The sequence below is a fragment of the Drosophila hydei genome, unplaced genomic scaffold, assembly GCF_003285905.1.
Source record: "Drosophila hydei strain 15085-1641.00,03,60 unplaced genomic scaffold, DhydRS2 tig00000149-arrow-pilon, whole genome shotgun sequence".
Taxonomy (NCBI): domain Eukaryota; kingdom Metazoa; phylum Arthropoda; class Insecta; order Diptera; family Drosophilidae; genus Drosophila; species Drosophila hydei.
Genome location: NW_022045678.1, coordinates 5,456,332 through 5,481,186, shown reverse-complemented (window position 1 = coordinate 5,481,186; position 24,855 = coordinate 5,456,332). Strand labels below are relative to the sequence as shown.

Here is a 24,855-nt window from a genome sequence, read left to right as displayed (position 1 = left end):
GCATTAAAAAAATAAAAAAAAAGTATTACACTTAATACAATAATTGAAATCTACAGTTATGCTAAAAAACAACCATTAAATTACCAATTTAAATTACATAAAATATAGATAAAATATTTATTTAATTAAAATTCACATAAGTAAAAACTAAAATGAAAAATGAAAATTAATTAAGAGCAACAAAAAACTTTAAAGTTTGTCCATTATAATTTTTCGCTAATTGCTTCTAATTGACATCCTGGAAAAAGGATGTTGGGTCGCTGCGTTAGTTACCAGGGCTCCTGCGATAACATCAATGGCATATTGACGAGCGACTATGCAAAGGTTTGTATTACAAAGGCATAGAAAACGGAGCAGTACAAGATGACGAAGGCAAATTAATAGCTGTAAAATTGATTAGTCAATGGAAATTGTTTAACACTATTACACTGCATGCACTTTACGCTTTGCAGCACTAACTGAATTTTAGTTACGTTTTGTCTTTGATATTGGCTGTCATAAAGTGTGTGCAAGAGGGAAATGCAAACAGAAATAGAGATAGACGGAGAGGCTGGGGTATATTGGCCACACACACACATGTCTGGACAGCTGCTAGCTGCTCTATAAAGACAAGACAACTGCACAGTTTATTGTTGTTTGGCTACTGTCGAGGCAGAAGGCAAAACAAAGCTGGACCAGAAGGAGAACGAGGAACACACAACCAGTCGATTCGTTTGCTGTATTTGTTGTGGGTGAACCTTCATTCATTCGGTTAGACCCCAAGCAGCATATTTGCGGCATTGGCTTAGCCGGCTTTTTGCCAGTTGTTAAAACCAGAAACAGAAACAGAAATAGAAATAGGAACAGCAACAGCAACAAGAACAAAACCGGAGCCAATGCCAGTGACAGCGACAGTTACAGCTACCATTGTCCTTGCCATTGCCAGTGCGATTGCATTTGCTCAGTTATTTTGCAGTGGCAAGTTTTCACTTTATTTTGTCCAGAGTCAAAGCCAAATCCAAAGCCAGGTCCAAGCCTGAGCCTAAAACCTTTGCAATAGACAGAACGCAACTGCACACAGAGAAAAAATGCATAAGCTCAAAGTCTACGCCAGGCCATTGTTAAGTAGATACTTCCCCCTTTATAACAACTGTAAAGCTCACTCGTAACTTGGGTGCAAAATAGAGAGCTAGACGAACGGAAAGGAGAAAAAAATAGACAAACAGACGGGCGAAACGCAAAATACAATGCCAGCTATTTTTATTGCCAAGCAAGGCGCACATAAAATGTGTCGCATGCATATGGAAAGGAAAACTGGTAGCTGGCAAACGGAAAATGGCAATGCTACAGAATTAGCAGGATGAGCTATAATAAAAACTACGCAAGGATGCGGCTAACGACGTGTACAAACGGCAAAAGCTCTCTACAGGGCCCACAGTGGGAGAAACCCCCAAAGAAATGTCGAGAAAGCAGTAACTAAACCAACTTTTCTACTTTGTGGTAGAACAAGAACAATCAGAATTTAATTCAAGTTGTTTTGAGGCTATATTATATCATGGGTACATTAATATATCCAAAGAATTTAATATAAGCAAATCAAATATAATATTAGAATATTTGTCAAATAAAGTTATTTAATTAGAAATGTTACTTACCTACGTTTTAGTTGATTGTGCTGGACTGATAAATAAATAAATCGTTCTACAATATGCATTCATAATTAGTTGACTACTTAGACTGACAAAAACTGAAAACAGGAGACATGATACCCTATTGCATATATATATATATGCCAAGGAGCAACTATCAGCTATGTTATTAGAGAAATTCTTAAGTTTAGTCGAGCGCACATTGATTGGCCATGATATTCCGATCTTCAGAATAAAACTGAAAGCAATTTAACAACTAAAACTATTTTCTGTAAAGTGTAGATATATATAAAAAATACACCTATTTTAATCTATTTGATAAATAATATGATGAATCTAGTCATACTTTTTATTCCGACAACGATCAGAGATGACTAGATCAACTTAGTTTATTCCAAATAAATTGTTTGCTCAATATTAGGGTTGCTTCTATATACATTTGAGTAATGGTCAATATACCTTGTCTCAATCATTTGCTACAGGGTATATATTGTTATTTTATTATTTAAGTCAAATTTCATGTCTTGCTTGAACTGAAGTAAGATAACATATCCTTTGAAGCACACTCACTCTCTTCTCAAATCACAAAAGCCTTGTCGTTATAATTATGCTATAAAAACTGAATGATATATATATATATATATATATATATATATATATATGTGTGCATAGACACACACTTACACACACAGACAGATGGCCAGCAAAAATCCGTCGCACAGATTTCCTTAACGACTTTCGCTTCGAAGGATATTTTTGGCCACTAAATGGCCGGAGTTTAATTTGTTTGCATAGCCAACTGCAGGCTGTCAAAAATGTTTGTATTTTGTGCATATGTTGTCTGGCTGAGAGATTTCTGCAGATTTCTGCTGCTAATGATTTCCTGATAGCCCAGACCAAGGACCACGGACCAAGGCACACTTGCAGCCCAGTGAATGCCACTGCATGTGGCTGCAACTTGTGCAACGCGAACAGCTGTCGAAAAGTATAGCACAAACTCTTAATTGCTCGAGCCAATGGCCATGCAAAATGTCGTTTAATATTTTCAAACATTTTTTTAATGCCTTCAACCACTTTAATTTAATTGCAGATCTATACGGACTGGGCAAACTACTATCTGGAGCGGGCCAAATCGAAGCGAAAGGTCACGGATCTTTCGGCCGATTGTCGAGATGGCCTGCTCCTCGCCGAGGTCATCGAGGCAGTTACCAGCTTTAAGGTACCCGATTTAGTCAAGAAACCAAAGAATCAACAGCAAATGGTGAGTGAGCCAAATATTATATTATAATCTCTATAATTTTAAATATTATATAATACATTTTGGTTTTCAAATGAACTCATGTAGAACTCAAGCAGGAACATAACCGCCGTCTCCACATGGTTTCTATAATGAGCAAGTTATGAAATATTGAAAAAATACCTTTTCATGGAAACATTTTGATAATTTTTTATACTCAATAACATGAAATAACATGATTTTTTTATACCCAATAACATGAAAAATAACTTTCGAGAATATAAATTTGAAATACTATAAATGTACAGACTACATCGATATAATTTCGAGCTTGTAGTTTTCGCTATTCATACTAAAGTACCTCAGACATATCCCTGTGCACATGTTGCTATGCTTAGAATGACACACTTCTCATTGGAATGATATCATCATCAGTTGCTGACTTCATTAAGGATTTAAGCTTTCATTAACTGAGCCGCAAACCGTTTGCCCTGTCTCGTTTTCAGCTCATTTTTTGCTGTTTGCAATTGCCTTTGCCTTAACCTTTGACTTAAAACGCCCCGTTCAACCCCTGCGCTTTTGGCCCCAAACACACCTTCAACCACCGCACCCGCTGCAAGGTAAAAATTTCCAAGCATTCGTGCACGTGGGAAATTCTAGGGCTTGAATTTTCAGCTAACGTCGCATGAGTCACTCCTTTTTGTGGGAAACGCGTTAATTGTTTTTCAGGCGGATTCATGTAAATGCGATCCAAACGTGAAAATATTTTCACAATGTGTGTATGTGTGTGTGTGTGTGTACGTGTATGTGAAAAGCAGCGACACATTTGGTTGTGTGTGTCATTACGTGGTTTTTCGTGCATTCGTCAATTCCAGCTGTGTAACTGCCTAACTGACTGAATGACTGACTGACTGTCTGGTTAAACAGTGCTGGCATCTTTTGAGTAAAAAAAATCGCTAGTTCTAGCTTATAAACAAGCTAAAATGTCATATGGCTAGTTAGTTAGCGGCTTCTGGAATAAAAACAAGTTTTAATTGGTATAAAACAAACTTGAATTTCCAATTTCTTCATTTTAAATTTTCATATGTAGTTATATTTGGCTGGAAACACGCTATATAATCATCACTGGCGTAACCATAGCCATATATTTTTTCGTCTCTTTGCCCGCTTGTACCACGTGGCGTATGACAAACTTTATGCAGAACGTTTGGAAATTCGTTTAGACGTTGCGTCCGTAAATGATTTCCGGCGCACTAAGCACTCGCCACCTGCTTCTCCCTGATTCGATTTGGCTCTGGATTTGAGGATTCAGGCGCAGCTGCACTTCATTGCATTTATGAAATTAAAATTAAAAACTTTGCCTGCTGCCTGTGCATCGTTTTTAAATTAACGTTGAGCGCGAAAAGTCTTTTCTTTTTGGCTTTTTCCTCTGCTTGTCTGCAATTGCTTTGCGTTTTTCTTTCGTCTGCTACGTGAGCGGCCTCTAAAGCAAGGGCATAGACAACGCACAGAAGTAGACTATATAAATATATATATATTTGATTCTCTCTTGTGTCTTATAGCCACGAGCCTCGAGCCTAGTTAGAAGAAGCACAAACACAGACGGGGAAAACGGCTGCGACTGCTGTTGCTGCCTTGGCATATTTTTGTACTCAGCGGCCATTGAAATTTGCAGAGTCGGGTATACTCCAGTTGAGCAAAGGTTTGCAATAAATAAATGATCAAGTATCGAGAATCCTCTCAGCAACAATTGCGAATAACTATTTAATATATTATATATATAACAATATATTTGATAGATAAATACATTTGGTTATACATTCACATACGTATAACAACTTCAATCGGGGTGGCTAACAGGATATCCACTTAGTCGCTCATTCGTGCTTTCTTGGTGCTTTTCGTTTTCGCTCTGCGGCAAGTTCATTGCCGATTTAGGAGCGCAAACAGAGTCCATGAAATAAAAATTTATTTCAACTTTGTCAGTTTTTTCGGCAACTGACGTTTTGCATATTAAATAGCCAAGGTCTAAGAAAAGAAGTGAAAGAGAGGGAGAGGAGAGTCAGAGAGTCGCGCTTTGAGAAAATGATAAGCTAAGCTAAACGTGCGATGTGGCACGTGCTGCAGCAAATCCTGACAAATTGGCAGTGCGACCCACTTTGTGGGCGTGGCACGCGTTGACGTATGTGACATGGGCGCCAAATTGAGTTAGCTGCACTGCACTGCACTGCATTTTAGCGAGGGACGGCAATGGGGAGGGGCGTTTGTTGGTAATGGGGCTCAGGGGCAGCCACTCCAAGCGCAAACTCAATTTGGCAATAGCTGCGAAGGAATTTTGCAGCCAGAATTAGTCGGTAGCATGCGAAATGTTTTTGTTCAAATTTCATCGCGTTGGAGCAGCATGTGATCTGTGTGTCAGTGTATGTTTGTGGCAAATATAATTCCCGCGGCTCTATGAATATTTACAAATATCTACGGGGGTTTTCTGGCTAGCGAAAATATCAGCTGAAAATTCAGCGTGAAAAGTAAGCGGGGCTTTGCTTCTATGACGACTAAGCTAATGCTCTTTACTTTAAATTTTCTACCAATATACCTATATATGATATGCTACAAAAAAAGTAATCAAAGATATTTCTAGAAGAAATCAAGTCAATAATTATTAGCTGCAAAGCATTCAAGATTTTCTTTATGATAGAAAGAATCCAAATCGAAATGAATATGAAGTAAATATTATAAATTAGCTCAAAAATTTCTTTACTTTTATCAAGTTTCTTTGGATTTAAGGAAACATGTAATTCATTGAGCAAAAAAACTTTTAAGCTTATAGATACATTATAAAAATAATTGAATAAATACAAGAGAAAAACATTAGATCAGTTCACGTTTATAAAGACTTTCATTTAGTTTTCATAAAATAAAATTGAGTTGTAACCTTTTTTGATTCTTTGTAACCTTTTTTGATTCTGTAGCTTATCAATTACGAAGTTTGCTTCAATATCCAACTAGCTATCCAATAGCGCATTTGCCGAGAAGTCAACAGTCTGAGGTCTGAAGTTTACATTCATCTTTTTATGTTTCGTGATGCCTTCTGCTATGGCATGCTTCATATCCAAATTAGTATGCTCTCGTGCATAGCCTTTAGCCGGGCTTATAAACAATACCGAATGATTTTCCTGCTGCTGCAGTTGGCCGCGTTTTCCATTTCAGCGCAAACAAACAAAGGCATTTGGAAAATTTTCCCATTTTCGTGGTGCAATTTTTTTGCCTGCGCTTCAGCTTCAGCTTCAGCTTCAGCTTCAGCTTCTGCCTTTATGCTGCTCGCCCATTGTTGCATCTCGTTTTCAGTTTGTTTTTCATATTTGCACGACGAAATGAAAAATCAACGCGATAGCCGAGACACGAACCAAGCTATTTCTTTCTTTTGGGGCGGGGGATGTGGCTGCAAGACACATTCAAATAAATTCAATAAAAACAAATAACACGCAGAGCGCCAAGTTTGAGTGTGGACTAAAGTAAATTTGATCAACTTTTAAATCAAATATTAAACTTTTACTTAGTTTTCGTTTTCCTTCTTTGGCGCGTGTTCCACTCGAAAGTTAGTAATAAACTTTTTGCTCAGTTTTGCCTTTTATATTCTGTTTTTTCTTTTTTCTATTTTTTTGCTACTTTGGTGCAAACTTTACATGCAGTTTTTTTCTCGAGAAAAGTCCCCTTCGCAACACGTACTGCAATTTTTTACCACTTTCGTAACGTTTTTCTAATGAGTGAAGAAGAAATGGGCAAAGCTGGCTACGTACTCAAAAGGGGGGCAAGAAATCACACACATACAAGACCCACAGCTTGGCAACTCGTATGCCAAAGCAGGCTGGCAAAATCGCAAAAAATGAAACTCTTGAAAAATCAGCGAAACGTAAAAGTGTTCAAAGTCAACTTTGAAGGCAGCACTTGGCAATGCCTTCCAAAAAGACCCGCACGAGATTAAAGTGTCTCAGTGCATGGTCTTTAAAATGAAGTTGGAAAGTGCTTTGCTGGTCAGGGCTGCACTGGCAATGAAAGGAAGAAAACTATGGCTACTATTAAACTGTCTACAGTTTAGGTTGAAAGTGAAGACAACCATGTCTTCTTTGCATAAAATTATTATTAAATAATTTATTTTTACACATAATTTATACACTTAAAGTAGTTCGCAAATTGATTTGTTAAATTAAAAGACAAAATAATATCAAATTTTCATTTGATAGACAAAACCTTAATAAATTTCAATAAAATATTATTGTCTATAGATTTTATAAATACTTCTTTAATTAAGCATAAAAATATAATTTTCAATTAATTCAATATTTTTTAAACCTAATTCTATTTTAATCCAATCTAGAAAAAATAATTATTTTTCCCCTACTCAAGCTGCATTCTAATTAATTTCTGCAGCGCGAACTGATAATCTATTCTATTCTTTTCGTATTAATATCCTTCTTTTAAAGTTGATGATAAATTTTGCAGCCCTGCTGCTATGACAAAAGGCAATTTGTGCAAATTTCACAATGAAATTTACTATGGAACTAATTTGATTTTGCCTGGGCAACAACCAGTGCCCCGCCTACCTACCCTCTTCTATCTATTTGCATTGCCATGTCGCTTTCTCTGTCACTCCTTCTTGGTCTGTCTATCCTTTTGTCTAACTCTAAATAGCATTTGAGTGCTGACAAGCCGAGGTAAAAGCCTTGGAAAATTCATACGCACACATGTGTAGAATATTCCAATCAAATATGTAAATAACACATGAGTAAAGGTAAAATCTTAAAAGGGAAATTAAATCAAAATAAGCTTCGCCTGCGTCTTATATAATTGGCCATCTTGAACTAACTGGATTGGAGAGGGGAGGGTGACTTGTTTGCTGGCTCTTGTTCTTCTCTTTTGCTTCAGTTGGTTGCTTCTGTTGCAGGCAGCGCCTTTTGTTGGCCAATTGGCAGTTGTAAAGGCAATTGCCATAGATTTTTGTCTTGAAGGCAAATAAATTTGCACAGTGACAAAAATGTAGCTTTGAAATTATTTAACATAGATACATTTTGACAGCAAAATTCAGTTTTTCACCTCTTTATATGTAACTTTGCATTATCGTATTCTACGAAGAATCTTTACATTGTTATATATCTACATTAGTCTCTGTCCTCTGTCCTCTGTAATTTTCTGTATTGGTGATTCTTGCTCTCTCCTCTTTCTATATTTGTCTCTATTTCTCACCTTTTCTTTTACCATCTATCCTTTTCTTTGCCTCTTTCTATATCTCACTTTCTGTGTTTCTTTTGCCCCGCTGTTTTCTTCTCTTTAATTTTCTACTTAAGCTTTCTTCATTTAAAAATCCAGTTTATTTCAATACATTTATATCTCTCTTATGTTCTCTTAACCACATTTTTTGTCATGAGTCTCAGGATAGTTTTATATAAATTCAAAAAAGTATTCAACAATTTTGCTCTGTGTATCTTTCGTTATGTAAATCTGTTGTTGCAGCGCTTGCCTTTTGTTGTCTTGTGTATTGAGGACTTTACTTGTTTTTCCATAAGCTGTTTGCTGTTATTAGCAACAACAAAAACATTCAACTAGAACAACAACAACAAGTCAATTATTATGTAATTAAAGTAAAACAATATCTCGATTAAATGCGCTCAAGTGCTTTGCACATAGAATACCATAGTTTTGTTATTTCAGCATGGTTGACTGAGTTCCTTGCCTGGCCAAAACAATATATAGATAGAGGATGCTTTAAACTTTGTTGAGGGGTGTATTGAGCACAAAGGAGGGCTAACAAACTGAAATGCATGCAAAAAGCTTTACAATTTAATTTTAAGAAATAAAAACAAAGATGCAAATACTTGCGAAAATGCTTAAAATCAATATTACAGGAAATAGAAACATTATATATCAGAATAAATCTAGTTTGTAGGTAATATAATTATTTGGTTTTATGTCAAACAAACAAAACGAAAATTAAATTAAAATTAAAACATAAATAAATCAATATTAAAGATAAGCAGAAAAAATTCAAATTTATTTGGATTTTATTTAACAATATATTTTAGATTGTATTTCATTAATTAAAGACCTATTAAAATGATTAAATATTAAATTATATTTTAGGTATTTATTGAAAGACTCTTTTTACTAAATTGCCTTTAAACTAGGAAATAATTAAAGTCTCAAACCATATTTTAAGATTTTCACTTTACACTAATCTTATATTTTTGTTTGCTTCTTCTGCTTGCACTTTCCATTAATTTTCAATTTGTTGTTTTTATCACTGAAGGGATCTTTGCATATTTTTCAGCTATTGCAAGTGCAGCCAATCTCAGCACAGCTTCAGTTCATTTCAATTGGTGCGAGGCTTTGGGGCATGCATAATATATCGCACAATAGAGCTCTTTCTCTCTCCCCCCGTCTCCTCCTCCTCCTCTCAGGACTATCGCCTGTCAGCCATTTGCAATGTTCGATATGCGCTACACAAGCTGACGTTGGCTTTATCTAAAATGAAATCTGCTTAGGTAGCAAAGAGCAGGCAGGCAGCCAGGCACTCGGTCTGCATTCACCCTCCCACTCCCACCACCCCATCCACCTGCATGGGCTCTTTTGTAATGGGGCACTGCAGCAGGTCCAGTGGGCCGCCAGCATGTGGCCCACATTGAAGTTCATTAATGCAACAGTTTCCTCAGCTATTTTTACACAACAACCACAGCTAAGAATTTACATAGTTTTACACTTTGGCGTGAGCAAAGAGAGGGCTATACTGCAGTTGAGTAATAAATGAAAAACTTTTACAAATTCTTGAGGTTGTTTCGATTTTGAGAGGCAAAGGATTTCAAATTTGGAATGTAATTATCGATTATTGATTATGTCCGCACATATTAAAAATATCGATAACTATCGATATTCAAGCTAGGTACTTTTTGAGCAAAATAAAGGACCATGGAATAGTATAACACAAAGAAGTTTTAGTTTCTGAAAATTTTTCTTCAACAGGGTACGTCTTAGTCGATCACACTCTCCCGCAGCGCCCTCTGCTTGTTGTCTCTGGCGGTTTTTAATTGTACAAACAATAAGTACAGAGCATTTTTTATGGCCACATTAAAGTTTACTGTTGCACGGGCATTGTTACAAGTGGATCGAAGCTTTTGCTTGTTTACATTTCAATTTTGGGCTAAATTTAGTCGTTTTCTGTTTCCACTTGGACTCCGAATTGCACAAGCTGCCACAAAGGCAAAAGAAGATATGGAGAGAAAGAAACAGAATTGCTGTGTTGCAATTGTGGAGGCAGCGAAAAAAGTTTTGTAACCACAAATCAGGCGGTAAAAACTTTCGGGCGGCCTTTTGCACGTGCTGTGCCCATAAATTCCGCGCACAAATTAAGGCTTCTCAAGGCGTGGAGGCAAGTGGTAGGCAGCCAATCAATGGCCGTGCCACAAGTTGCATAAATTAACCGTTGCACGTGAGCAGTAACTGCGGCAGCAGTGGTAGCCAGCCCCCGCGGAGCCAAGTCGCCAGCAAAACTCTCAAGTACAGTTGCCACATTAAAGTTTAGTTTCCGTTTCCGTTTCCGTTGCAATTTTTCAATTACGAAATTTGCCAACTAAGCTGGTATCAAAAACTGTTGCTAACATATTTTCGGTGGCTGTTCATGTTGCAGCCAGTACAAAGTTTGTTAATCATACGCCACGTATGCCCACAATGACATGAAACAAACAAATTTTCAAGCAGAACAACTAAATTATTTACACATTAAACTTTTTGGGCTGTGAACTAGATAAAATATATGCGAGCATATGTGTTAGAGAGAACATTTGATATATGAATAGAAATCGGGCACATTTCAATACACTACATAATACAGATGGTTCTCTTTGTCATGTAATGAAAATGAATTTAATGTGATGAAAAATGCGAAATGAAAACAAACATAAATTTTTTCTGAGGCACAAATTGTGCCGCCCACAGTGTGACACATACCACCTTTGAGACCAATGTTATAATTTCAGTAATATTGCGTTTTTAATTTTATTACCTTTAAATATCAATTGTTTTATGAAATAATTTAAAATTCATTAAAATGGCATATTTGAAATACGAGTCAAATTAATTAAATGGAAAAATTTTAACTTTTGTATAATAATAGAATATTAAATATTATATATGAATATTCTTTATTAAATAGCCTTTGTAGTTAAATTCCATTAGTTTTTAATTAATTTAAGCATGCGAACTTCAAACAGTTCAGACACTCAATTATAGAATATTTTAATTCAATAGCCTCTATTCTGGCAATTTCTCTACAAAATAAATAAATTCTTATTATCAATAAAGAATTAAGATTTATAATCAATTCATCGTACAAGTCTATGATATTTTTTGATAACTGATTATGTGTTGTGCAAAACAAAGTCCAGTATAACAGACTTTTCACTAGTTTAGACAGTTGTTCGCTGTTGTTCGTTGTTGTTTGTTGTTGTTAATGTTTTCGTTTTTGTGCGCCCCGCTGCGCATTCGTCAAACTTTTGCAAAGCTTTCTAATTACGAATGTAAATCCCCACACGATACTAGGATCCATGTGTGTGTGTATTTGTGCCCAACTGGGAGCTAGTTAAAGCTTGTGGCAGAAAATGCCGGACAGTTTGCGATAATTGTCAACGCTGGGCAGGAAGTCGCAGGCAAGCCAAAAGACCCAGAGCTGGGTATTAGCTGCAGATAACTAGCCAGAAATGATGTAGATGTTGTTGCTGTTGTTGTTGTCGGTGAGAAGCGGAAGTGCATTACACTAAGCTGCACAAGTTTGGTCAGAGCACACACACACACACACAAAAGAAGAAGAACAAATAGACGACTGTGTTGAAATAAATTTCTATTTTGGGTTTGGAAGAGTCTGTGCCAAGATTCACGCACTTAATTAGACGCGTACGCAGAATCGAGTGGTATGAACCAGCTCTAATTGCAGCTGCCTGCAACAGTAAAGCACTGACTGACTGAATGACTGACTGACTACCTAGTCGAATGAACCTGGCGTAGACTTCAAACGCGCCACGCGCCACAGCCAGCAGTCGACCTCATTTTTGCTTCGCCGCAAGATGTGCCGCTAAATTTAGACAGACCCAAGATTTTTACAACTTACACATCTAGATGTATATAGAAACATATATATATATATGTATATATATACATTTATATACTGTATACACTTGCTCCCTCTGTGCACAGGTTGAGCTCCGGTCGACATTTTGCTTTTTAGATTTATGGATTTTGCATAGTGGGCCACAGCGGCTGAAGGCCAACTGTTTCAGAGAGTTCAATGCAATTTATCATCAAGTTGGGATTATCGCATTCCATGACATCCACATAAATATCAGTGGCGGGGTTGCCAGATCGCTAAAATTACGTAGGTTAAGTAACAATTTGGGAATTCAGTTGAAAGCCAAACAAGTTCTATATTTTTGAAAACAGAACTGATCTATTTGACTAATTGATGATCGACAAATGAATGAATAAATAAATTAAGGGACGAATTTTATCAAATTATTTTATGATTGTTTTATTTATTTTTATTTGTGTAAGCTGATTTATTATTAATTTAGGTGGTAGATTATCAAATCGAAAATCGACAAATAATAAAAGTCAAATTATTTAATTTATTTATTAATAATAATTAATTAATTAGTAAGTTAATTATTTTCAAATGCTAAATAAGAACACGTGATCTTACATATACTATAACATTATTGTGATTAAATGATCTGACTGAGTGATCACCATAAACGCAAGACGATAATCGAAAGAAAGTTTTAAAAGTAATTAAACTCTGATTTTTTTTGTCTTGACTTAACAATTTAATGAGTAATATGCGAATTAATATGTAATATATGTAGAATAGGGCATCTGATATTCGCCTAACCTGATTACTTTAATCATCTTTTGGTTGGCTTTTGCCGCACAACAACTTCGTGATCCTCATGTCAACTGAGTATCGAATATATGATGATGTTTATTACGTTGTTGTACGACAGCTATGTTGATCTTCCAATTGGATTTATGCACGCCGTAAATCATATTTGTAAGCAACTGTTAAAAAGAACTGGTAAAACCAAAAAGTACAAAAACTTGGCCTACTTTCGATTGTCTCCTTCTTGAGTCTCATTTTGTAATTGCCGCACGTTTTTGCAATTAAAATTTATATGAAACTATTGAACTCGGCAATTTTTTAATGAATGAATATTTATGCTTGGTTTTTATTGATCGTCAACGCGCTGTCAAGTCTTCAGTCAGTCAATTTACGAGCCGAAAAAGAAAGAAAGAAAAGATCTTACGGAGGCTGCTGCTGCTGCCGTCTGCCTGGCTGATGACTTATTGAAAATTCCATTTAAAAATTGTTTACTCATTGCCCAGAACAACGCAGCAGACAAAACACAAGCACAGTCAAACGCACACCCACAAGATTGTGCGATCAACTGTCAGGAAAATAAAAATCAAAATTGAACTTCGACTGTGTTTATGTCTGAGACAAGAAGAAGCAACAAGCAAAACAAAAACGAAATAAAAAGAGAAGACAAAAAGAGATTAAATCAAGTCTAGCAACATTATAATTTGGCAGCAACCAGCGCTCTGCAACATTTGTCCAGCAACATATTTGGTTCAGCTACATGACCTGGAAAATTCAACGAAAGAGAAGTCAAGTCTAGCAACATATGTTTCATCAATTAGTGATGTGCAGCTGGCATTACATCCGAAAATACCTAACAATAAATATGGATTCTGTGTTTATGATAAAGTTACGAAATTCAAGTTATTGTTTAGAATAAGGGCTGGCAAATGTTTAGCAACATGAAGATGTTGTAAAGCCTGTTAGCTGAGTTATATTTGCTGTAATGAAAAGGTTAATGATAACAAAGGCTTCATCTCAGCCATTTCTAGCTGCAGACCGAAACCCGCCAACTTTCTAGCAACATAACCATGTTGCTAAGCAGCATCTGCAACATAAGCGCAAACCTGTTTAGCCAGCAGAGCACCCCCGCTAACAGCTGGTCGAACAGCGGCAAGAGCAAGAACAACAACAGCAAGTACGCAACATTTGTAGCACGATCGAACATGATTGTCGCCAATCGGCAATCAACATTTGTGACTCTTACGACGATCGTTCACGATCTCAGTTCAGTCGGCAACCAACTGTTGCTGCTGTCGGTTGTCGTTGATAGAGTGGGCGCGTTTTGTACGCGTTTTTATTCGCTTAAAGCGTCTGCGCAGCGGTGCGAGCGTTGTTTCGTGATCGTTTTGTTTGGCCTGCAAACATTTGGCCAACTAAATTGATGGCTAATTAAAAGCAGCTGATGGCAAATATTCGTGGCGCGCGTGTGTGTGATATAAATAACTGCAAATTGCGTGCAAATTGTTCAATTAAAATCGACAAGCTGCAGAATTGTCTTAAATATTATATGCTAATTTTCTAAAGAAGAAGAAGAAAACATCTTGTGTGCACACATACATATATACGTACATATATCAAATAAATTGTTGTCTTTTTAATTGTGCGCGTTGATTGCTTTAAAGTCTGCTGATTTCATCAGGCATTATATCAATTAAAAGAAATTGTACAAAAACAAAAGTTGCCTTGCGCCAATTGGAGGCACTTTAGCCGCTTCACAAGCGGGTCAAGTAGCCCATCTTGGCCAACGAAATAAAACAAAACATCGTCGAAACAACACTTGAATTGAGGTAAATGAAAATGTTGGTGGCCGCTGGAGATGTTTATCAATTTTCCGTCAAATAAAATGCCAGAAATTAACATCAAATCAACATAAACAATGACCCAGTCATAAAAAAGAAGTCAGCACGCATGCCAACAAAAATTAGACCCTCAACGTGGCAGCGGGTCGCGGCTAATTATCATGGCACCAACTGTCAAACTGATATGCCACGCCCCTCTCATCTCTATTTGTCCATGTGTGTGCGTGTGAGTGTGCGTGTGCGTGTGTTTATGTCCTGTTTCATGACTTTCACTGTTGCCCTGCCCTGGCCCGGCATTCATAAATGAACCCTGCCCCTCGTCAGCCTATTGCCTCGCCTTTTGACTCACCTACAATGCATAACTTGGCCTTTTGTGGCATGTGTGTGTGGCAAAAAAAAAAGAAAAAATATGTACGTGCCCATATTCCGCTTAAAATCGTAGCACAGCTGTGCAAGGGCAAAGACGTAGCTCAAAAGGGGCTGAAATGGAAGAACGTAGGAAAGTTGAGGCTTGCAGAGAAGAGATTCCTGAGCCATCAGGCCTCATAGTGACGCTATGCTAACGATCTAACGTCGAAGAATACATACAGCTTCATAGCTTACTTCTAACACTATCCCACTGTATAAGCCCCTACTCACTATTGACACCTACACCCCTGCCTTGCTTTCATATTTCACTCGGCTGTGCACCTTTCGTTTCATTTGATTTCTTTGTACCGAGTTTATGGCCATTTTATTGTTATTGTTCGCCCTGAAGAATGGACCAGCATGTGATACAAGCGATCAAATGCCTCATTCTAAATACAAAATTACATAATTATAATTATTATTAGCATTATTATTGTGGCTGTTAGCTGTTGACCTTATTGGGAGCCCCCGGTGAGTGCGGCATTGTTATCAACGCCTTGTCAAATCTTAATAAGCTGCCCCCAGACACGCTGTGTGTGGCTTTTGAGCCACATTCGCAACTGGGCAGTAGCTTGAGCTACAGCTGTATGAATGTATATATGTATGGGTATATTATGAAGCTGAGAGTTCATAGGTTTACCCGCTGAGCTGCTGGAATCCGGTCATCAGTCAGTTGGTTAAAGCCAAGCGTTTAGGCCAGCTGCAGGAGGCGGCTAATGAGCTTTTATTTATCAATGACAGCGAACGGATGGGGCTTTGGAGCATTGGGGGTTTGGCTAAGCGCAGCTCCAGCAAATTGAGCGTCAAATTTAGCTTGACTTCGACTGTCAAAGAGCTTAGCTGTTTATTAATTTAACAACGAGGCTGGCGACTAGGCGGGCAGCTGGGCGGGCGGCCAGTCACCAAAAGAGCCACATTAAATTTAATTTTCTGGCTAATTCAAACAAAGACAAACACCGCGATGAGAAACTCAACGGTGGCGACGGCTGGCTAGGATTGGGTCGGGCTGCCGGTGTGCAGCAGCTGTCAGCTGTTGGCCAGACAGAATTGGGCTTTTTGTCTAGCCAGATAAACGTTGATATGGCCAACAGGCAACAGACAAACAAAGTGCAGCAAGCGGCAAGCGACAACCGGGCAAACGACTGTTGCAACGGTTTTTGGACTTTGGCCTCGAGCCGTGTTTGCCGCCTGCTGCACATTGAGCTGCCACTGTGGATGATGAGTCACGATTTCGAGTGCGCTCATCTGTCTGTGTACAATGTGTGTGTGTGGCATGAGTAAGGTTGTTGCCTCAAATGAAACCGAAAAGTATGGCAAAGACGTGGCTTAAAAGAGTGAGATCGCATGATATATATAAAGCTCTTTAACAACATTTGAATTGGCTCAAAAAAGATTATTTCAAAGGGAAGAAACAACGATAATGTTCGATTTGAAATTTAAAAATTCTACTCTAAGTCAAGTATTATGCATTCGAGATTACCACAAAATTGTAATGAAATTTATTTTTCAATTCGAAATGCACTCTTCGATCTAGCCAGCTTAGCTCGTATAAGAGCTGAGGGAAAGTAAATCCCTTTTATATTAATTGATCGAAGGCTGTGTTAGTTGTGTTTTAGCATCATCTGCAGATGTTGGCTAAACATATATTTGCATAATTTTCTGTTCCGCTTATTGGAACTAATAGATGAATGATTTCTGTATTGCTAATTCACTTTAATTTATTATTTTTAATAAACTCTTGAATTCTCATATACATACACGGTTAAGTTGGGATCTCTCTGTAAACTTGAGGACTTGAATATAAGCAACTGTAACTGAAACTCTTATAGCCACATTTTCGGACAAAACCATATCAAATTCCATTATTCGCCACATTAAAGACCATCAGACGACCTGCTAAAGACCCCACATTTTCAGCTGGATCTGGTTGCAGCTGCCTTTGGATCCAACCATTAGTTCGACTGTTAATCAACCAGGCGCATTTGGCCGTTTGGGTCGCACATTAATGCCAAAGGCAAAAGTCGGTCAAGCTTTCTGCATGGCTTTCGAATCGATTTGTGCACGACAAATGGCAACGGTATTTGTCTCCAGTCTTACTTTGCCTTCCCGCCCCTTTCTCTGTCCCAACCTCTCGCCCTCTCACGCTCTTTTAGTCTGTCTAACAACTTCCGCAACACATTTGTCCAATTTGCAAACAACACATTTTCAATGCTCAATTGTGCCCAATTATTTTTGGCATGTGCGCAAAAAGGTGTGGAAAGTGCTTCCCAATGCCATAAATTCTGTTGCCAGTTAGTAGGGTTGTCGCTCGTCGACTCAATTAGCAGGGCTCAGTATAACTTAGCTGGCAAATAATGTTTACCTTTTAAATTGTTATTTAATTAGAGATACTTCAAGCTTAAGCACAATTAAGTTTCTTAGTTTTTTCCGTCTTAAAATTCCTTTGATTGTTCTTATTATATTAATCATTTAAATATACATAATATATATATATATATATATATATATATTAATCATTTAAATATTTTTGATTTATTACTGACTCAAAATTATTCAGTTTAATTTTTTGTTTTGTATGAAATCTAAGGTAAGGAAGCTATAATTTAAAATTAATCAAAAATTTCTTTGTCCAGATACCCTTAAGCTTATATTTTTTTAGAATTGTTTGAAATCCATTTTCAAATCACTTACAATGCTTTCCCACAATCCCTTGATTTATTTAATTTTTATAAATAAATAAATATAAAAAGTTTAGCTTTTCTGTACAAAATTCTCACTCTAAGCTAGGCTTTAGGATGTGAAATTTAATGTCCACAAGAGCTGGCCTATAAAGATATTTATCTCATCGCCATCATTTTTCTCAGGAACTGTCTAGCGTATATATCTCATAATTAAGTGGCACCAAAGAGCGGCAACTGTGTCTTTGTCCTCGACTGGTTCATAAATCCAACTGTCCTGGCAGACTGTAAATTCTCGAAAATGTAAACGCCAATGGCACGCGCTGTTAACTCTGAGAAGCGCGAGCGTATTAAATACAAATAAATTCATCACAGATTCAGACGAAGGTTTTTGAACTCGCCGGCCAAATGTTTAACCGGTTTGCGCGGCCACCTCGCTGCCCAGTTTCCAGCCACGGGACTCTGCGTGGACTGCATTCAAGGTCAGTTTATTTGTTGCGGTTTGTAAAATTTTGTTGTCTGTTGTCTGTCCATGGTGTGTGGTTAAGGCTTAAGCTTTGTTTACGATGTCTGCTAATTGTGGGGCATCAATAAGGCGTCAAAGGAGCTGCCACCCGCCGGACCACACACCATACGCAGAGCCTATTCAAAAACCGCATAAAGAACGGAAATGGGCGCTACAAATTAGCGAGCTTCGAGGTTCGCTGCGCTGTCCAGTTCTCGCTTGCTGCATTGTGTGAATCAGTTTTTGGTGTTGTGCGGTTTTTTTCGCTGCCAGTGTGTGTGTGGATGTTGTGTGTGGTGTGTGTTTCTTACCAAAGTAAACAAATTATTTGATTTCATTTGTTTGCCGCCTGCGGTTTGCGGCTTGTTGGCGGCAAACTTCACTCACAAGTTATATTTTTGTTTTCATTTTTATTGAAGGGCAGCTAGCGGACTATTTGGGAATTTACGCAAGTTTCGTGCACCAAATTTATTATATAGAAGTAAATTATAGGGTAGCTAGAACTAACAGGCAACCAAAATCAATTTAATAACCACCAGCGTAGACATAAATCGAAGCGGTAGCTGTGCGAATTTCTTAGGCGGTGCGCGGTAGGATTTCCTGGGAAGCAGAAACGAAACCTATCAAAAGGTAGCTGGTTCGAGCATGAGCATGGACTGAGTGCTAAACTAGGGAGTGAAGCTACAGATTTTTGGAAGTGATTAATTGCTGTATAATTAGGTCTTATTATGAAAGAGAGTATCAAGCACTTGCTAACTATATAAATAGTTAGAGTTGTGCATTAGAGGCATAAGGGGGATTATTTGAAATTATATGCAAGTGTTGTTCTTTATAAAAGAGTAGAGTTAATCTAAATATAAAGTCACCTGAAAAGGTGTTTAGTTGAGGGTTAAGTCAGGAGATTGGCTGTGTTTAAATATATATCAAGTTAAAGAATAATGGGAGGAAGTAGTCAGTTTTATATATTGTATAACTTATTTGACTTTGGATAGTCATATGATCAAAGATAATTAACATACCAAAGACCACGTTGTGATTTTCTGTATATATAGTAAGACTTTGCAATTACCCATTACTTATCAATAAACTATTCACCACGAATTCTTAGGAATAGAACTTGTTCATAATCAGTGCAGATTTGTGTTTATTCCAAAACTTCTTTGGCTCATCCAATGGGCACACAGCCAAAAACAAAAGACAGACACTGCTCAGCAATTAGTCAGGGAATTGCAAGCCCACAAAGATGAAAAAAAATCTACAATTTATGCTTAGGTGGGCGTTGCATTTTGTCAAATGTAGAATTTTTTTTTCATATTCTCTATTTCTTGGTTTTTTGCAATGCATGCGAAAAGTGAGACGCACAGCTGCAAGCTGTGTGTGGGTGGTTGCAGTTGCAACTGCATCTGCATTTGTGTCTGCGTTTGCGTTTGCGTCTGCGTCTGCGTCATCGTCATTATCATACGCTCTTCATCATGATCATTGAGATTTATGTTTGTGTTTATGCTGTTGCTTGACATTTCCGCCGTCTCGCTACTCTTCAATCACACAAAGACAAGCGCGACAAAAATGTACATCACGTAGCCAAAATAAAAGTAAATACAATTTTATGAATAATATACGAAAGAGTTTTGCAGAAAGCGAAGCCGGACAATGCGCACCAAAGTGGCAGACAATAAAAAAGCAAGCCAAAGCGATAAAAGATAAGGCACGTTGCACAGATTGCAGCTGTGGCATGGCTTGCTGTCACACTCAGCGCCACCCGCTGCCGCCTCCTGTCAATGTGATTTTAATGAATGAGAAACTTGCTCTGAATGACCATTGAGCAATCAGCAAAGCAACTACAGCAACTGCAAACACCGCATTTAACATTAACTTTAACATTAATGTTAGCGTGCGCTATAAAAGAGCTCTCACAGCAGAAGCCACGAGAGCAATCGAGCACTCAAGCTGATTGAGTGGACTGCCAGCTGAGCAGTCAGAGTTGAGAGCTGTTTACAATCGTTTATTCTAGAACTTGAGAGACATTCAACAATCATCTTAATACCATAATGAATGGGGCTAAGCAGTAAAAGTTACTGAGTAGGATGTGAGGAACCCAGAGAAACGTTAAGGATGAACCGGTATTGCTTGGTATGCATAAAACGGAGTCCACATTCTCGACTTGTTATTTGTTCATTGTTGTAATTCTAAGTCTTACATAGAGCATAGATGGGAATATGAGATAGAAGTAAACTATGATTTATTTAGAATTTGGGAAGGAGCATGAAGTATATAGCAAAAGGATGAGATGTTATAGGTTAAGGAAGTGTTAAGAGTTAAAACATTGGCTGATATATCTATAACAGAATTAAATATTTTTTAATGAATTAGAAGAGTCGCAAGCATAAGTATTCTAATTTAGCTAAAATTAAATCTGAATTTATTAATGAGGAAAGAAACTTGAACATTTTTGTCTAAAATCAAATCTTTCCAGAACACTTTGTTTCTATATGTGTTTATCGCTTTAACTAATCTTGAGCTAATTGCATAATTGCTCGCAAAGAAATAGTTCGCATTGATAGAGAAGACATAGCCTTTCATAAATTGTCTCTAGCTATCTACATGTTTCAATCAAATTTGTATTATCTCGTGCAGCAAATCACGTCACCCAAGCAGACCAAATGCAAAGCTTTCCACCTTTTACACGCTCAATGGATTAATCTTTCACACTACATATATGCCACTCCCTCGCACTCTCTGCCCCTCTTTCAGATTAATATGCCTCATTTGGTGCGGCAACACGTAGGAGCGCATTAAAATGAATAGCGCATAATCGAAATGTTGATTGAACACATTTAACATGAGAATTGACCGTATTGTATTCTGGGGCTTGGGAATATGGCCAATTCGCATGAAATTAACAAGGAAGAAAGTCGTTGGGTGCATGCGTGTGATTCGAACTCTGTTGCCAAGTAAATATATAAGCCCCAGCTCCAAGTGCCAAGTTCCAAGTTCCAAGTTGCAAGTTGCAAGTTCCAACACAGCGATCCGCTCTGTGGGCAGTCACGCATTCGGTGTTCATAAATCTTGTTGGCGAGGCGTTGAAAAATTGTATGAGAAATGGCAGCAGTTGCGACTGCGCCTCAGTTTGTGGCAGCAAGCTGAGGCTCCTGGACTCATGGGTTGGGCTGGGTTTTTTTGTTGTCAAGCACCAGGCGCCCCTCGCCTGACTTGGCCTGGCTATTGTTATGGCAGAGCTTTAGTTTCCTTTAGCCTCTTATTGACTTTTTAGCAATGCTTGCAGGCCTCGCTCATGACTTCATTAGCAGCCAAGACTCTGTGCAATTAGCCACGCTTCATTGCCGACAAATCAGTTGCTGTTGTTATGATTATTAGGGGTAGCCCCTCCCCTGCTCGCTCCATTCATCATACTCGTATGTAGTGCAGTTAGAGACGTTCATTAAGATTGACAGGAAATCATAAACTATAATTTGAGGCCTTGTGCTGATTGACTTGTGATTCTCAGCTAATTGAGACGTACTTCTGAGTACTACTGCAACGATTTTTACTCTAGAAATATGTAGCTGAAATAGGAAACTACGAGCCGTATTATTATTTCAAATATATTTTTTACTAATTCATCTTTAATTATTATGAAGAACACATATGGAGATGTATATTTTGAAATTTGAAACCAAGGCACATTGAGTTCTTCTGAAGCTGAGGCTTATATGCTCATATACAAATATATTCTTATGGAAAATAAAGTTTAATAAAATATGTTCGATTCAAAATTTTGTTAAGAGCTCACGGAAAATGGTTAGCTATGCTATCAATAACTGTAACTTTGTTTTAAATAGGTAAACTCTTGACGTAAATTTCGAATTAAAGCAAAATATTGTTCGATTATTATAATTTATAATATTGTGTTAGACAAACTTTCTCTTTTCTATAAGTCGATTCGATTCTGAGCTAACAGCTTAAATTAAAAATATGGTGTCTCTTTGGAACTCTTAAAACAGCTTAAAAGTGAACTAATTGCATAAATCATGATATCGATAACTAATAATAATATAATTTGCGGAAGTCTGGAACGTGTTTAATCATCTTTAGATAGTTTCATTTAATAACTAGATAATAATGATAAAACAGTTTTGCCATAAAGCTGACAAATACATTAAATAAATTGAAAATTATGCTATCGATAACATTCAAACTGCTGAAATAATAAAATATATTCACAGAAATTGCCACAGTTAACTATAATTCTAGCACACTAGCCAGTCGACACGAGGCACAAACAGGTTCTGTTTGTTCTGCATATCACTACATTTATTTTAATGGAAATTAGTTGGCTGCATTAAGTCGAAGTCCAGAATCCAGAGCTGGGAACTCTGCAATAAATTCTAATTAAATTTACATGGCAATTTTCAGTATTCAGTTTTCAGCATTTGCCTGAAATTTCCACTCTTATGTTTAGCAAATATTTGTCAGTTGGCAAATTGACAGCACCAAAAGCCGCAAAGCATGTGTGGGCGGGAAGAGGAGCGTGGAGAGTTGGGTAGGGAGAGGTAGAGCTGATTGCAGCTAGGAGCGAGATGTGCGCCTGTCGATGTCTGCTTGAGGACTTCTCCTGCTGCAGCTTCGGCTGCACGTTGTTAATATTGACATGACAAATAAATTGGCCTACTAGTTTGCGGACTAAACGGGCGGGCAGGCGGTGGCAAGAGGCTAGTCCTGACAGTTGGTTTGGAAGCTACTGCGGTTTGGCTGCCAGGCAAACAAACCTCAAAATAGTTTGGCAAAATTATGCATTAATGGCAGCAGAGGTTTCTGGGCAAACGAGAGACTGGGAAGTTACGTGCAAATAATGCAGTTAAATTGTTGTTGGTCTGGCTAACAGCGGCAGCAACAACTAAAACGACAACAACAACGACGACAGCAACAGCAGCAACAATGGCTAATTTGGCTGAGAGCCGACAAACTATGCAAAATTTACACACGACTCTCTGATGATTACGTTGACGACAGGTGCCAAAGGACACCAGGCATATCAGAGCTCATCTAACGGCACAATTCCGAGCTGTGTATCTGCGTGTGTGTGTGCATTCGACAACTACTGGCTGGAACAATTGTTAATTGCATTTGCAGGTTGTCAACATGACCAGAGAAACGTGTAGAACATTTTTTATTAAAGGCACTGATTTTCTCTACTCCAGAGGGAAAGGCGGAGCTTATGTGCCCGGTCAAAGATTGCAGCTATTATACGAAAATACTTTCAAATCAAGAACTGTGTACAAATTTTTGTTTAATTTTCCGTCTGCTTCTGCCATTTTTGTTGTTGTTGTTTTTTTTTTTTTGTTAACTCAACTCAACTGGACAGAAACTTCTCAATTTGTACAAAGTTGTCCGTGACAGCTGCTGCGTCCTTCTCTCAGTACATCAGATTGTCATGTACTCCATCACAATAGTTACAGCAACAATAACAACAAGAGCTACAACAACTTCGTACATCACTCAATTTGTAGGCTTGTCGCTGCGATCTGGTAGCTAGCAGAAAAATTGTCAAATCGTTGCCATAACAAGCAGCGAATTGGGAAGATAGATCATACTGAATTGTATATACCCTTAAAAGAATTTATCAACTGCTTAGTTGAATTGTAGATTAAATTATAATGTTTTTAAGGACATGTAATCAGCCAACTACAGCTAAATGATATCAATTAAAGTTTTCTAAAGAATTTAGATGTGAGCTTGTCTATTTCAGTTAGAGTTTTCTCATTAAAAAGCAGCAGCTGTCCCGAAAAGTATCTTATATGCTTTAAGGCTGATCACAAAGCTAATATGTCTTGCTTGCAGTTCTATTAAATTGCAACGCCTACGCGGCAGCAGGAGCTGCAATGGCAGCAGGAGCTGGCAATGGCAACAGCAGCTTTAAAAACTCGCCAAAAATTGTAAAATGTGTGGCAAGAATACAGATATTCCTATATACGAATATATTTATATGTGGTATATATAGTTGGATACATATCTTGTACATACATAATATATATATATCCATGTGGCAGCTTCGTTGCAGTTGCTGCCACACGCTTGACACTGACAATTGCACATTGCGTTTTTGCTGTTGCGTGTTCAAGAGGAAAGCCCAGCCACATTGTCCAGGGTCCGGGTCCGTTGCTCGGACAGACAGACAGTTGGACATGTTAACAGCAGCGGCAACAACGACAACAACAACAATAGCGACAGACTGCCAAGTGTCAAAGTCAATATGCAAAAAAGGTAGAGAGCCAAGTTAAATGTTGACAGTTGAGAAATGTAAGCTTCAAGGATGCATCCAATGCGTTCGGCCATGACATATGGCTTGGGAATATTCTCGACTAGAAGAGCAGCCGAAAGAGACAGACAAACAGTGAGAAAGGGAGCACGAAGAAGAGGTGCTGCATATAAATGAATGAATGGATCGAGTTAATGCACTTTCAAAATAGGCCAAGTGAGCTTAACAATTGATGCATAGTTTGACTTGATGGAGAAATTGGACTGTGGACTGAAGTCTACTAACAATAATTGTAGGGATAGACTGATCTGTTAATGAAAGCTAGTTAATATATTTATAGCTTAGAAATTGTAACAGAGATGTTTTAAATTTAAAAAAAAATATGAAAC

General features: G+C 37.6%; 1 protein-coding gene across 1 annotated transcript in view; it reads left to right on the top strand.

Annotated features, from left to right (window-relative positions):
* Positions 1 to 249: 249 nt before the first annotated feature.
* LOC111592571 (protein sickie) overlaps positions 250 to 24,855 on the top strand; it is a 138,170-nt gene continuing 113,564 nt past the window's right edge. The window contains exons 1-2 of the mRNA XM_030223193.1: positions 250 to 324; positions 2,719 to 2,889. Coding sequence (XP_030079053.1) covers positions 250 to 324; positions 2,719 to 2,889 — 246 coding nt within the window. The remainder of the gene's footprint in view (positions 325 to 2,718; positions 2,890 to 24,855) is intronic.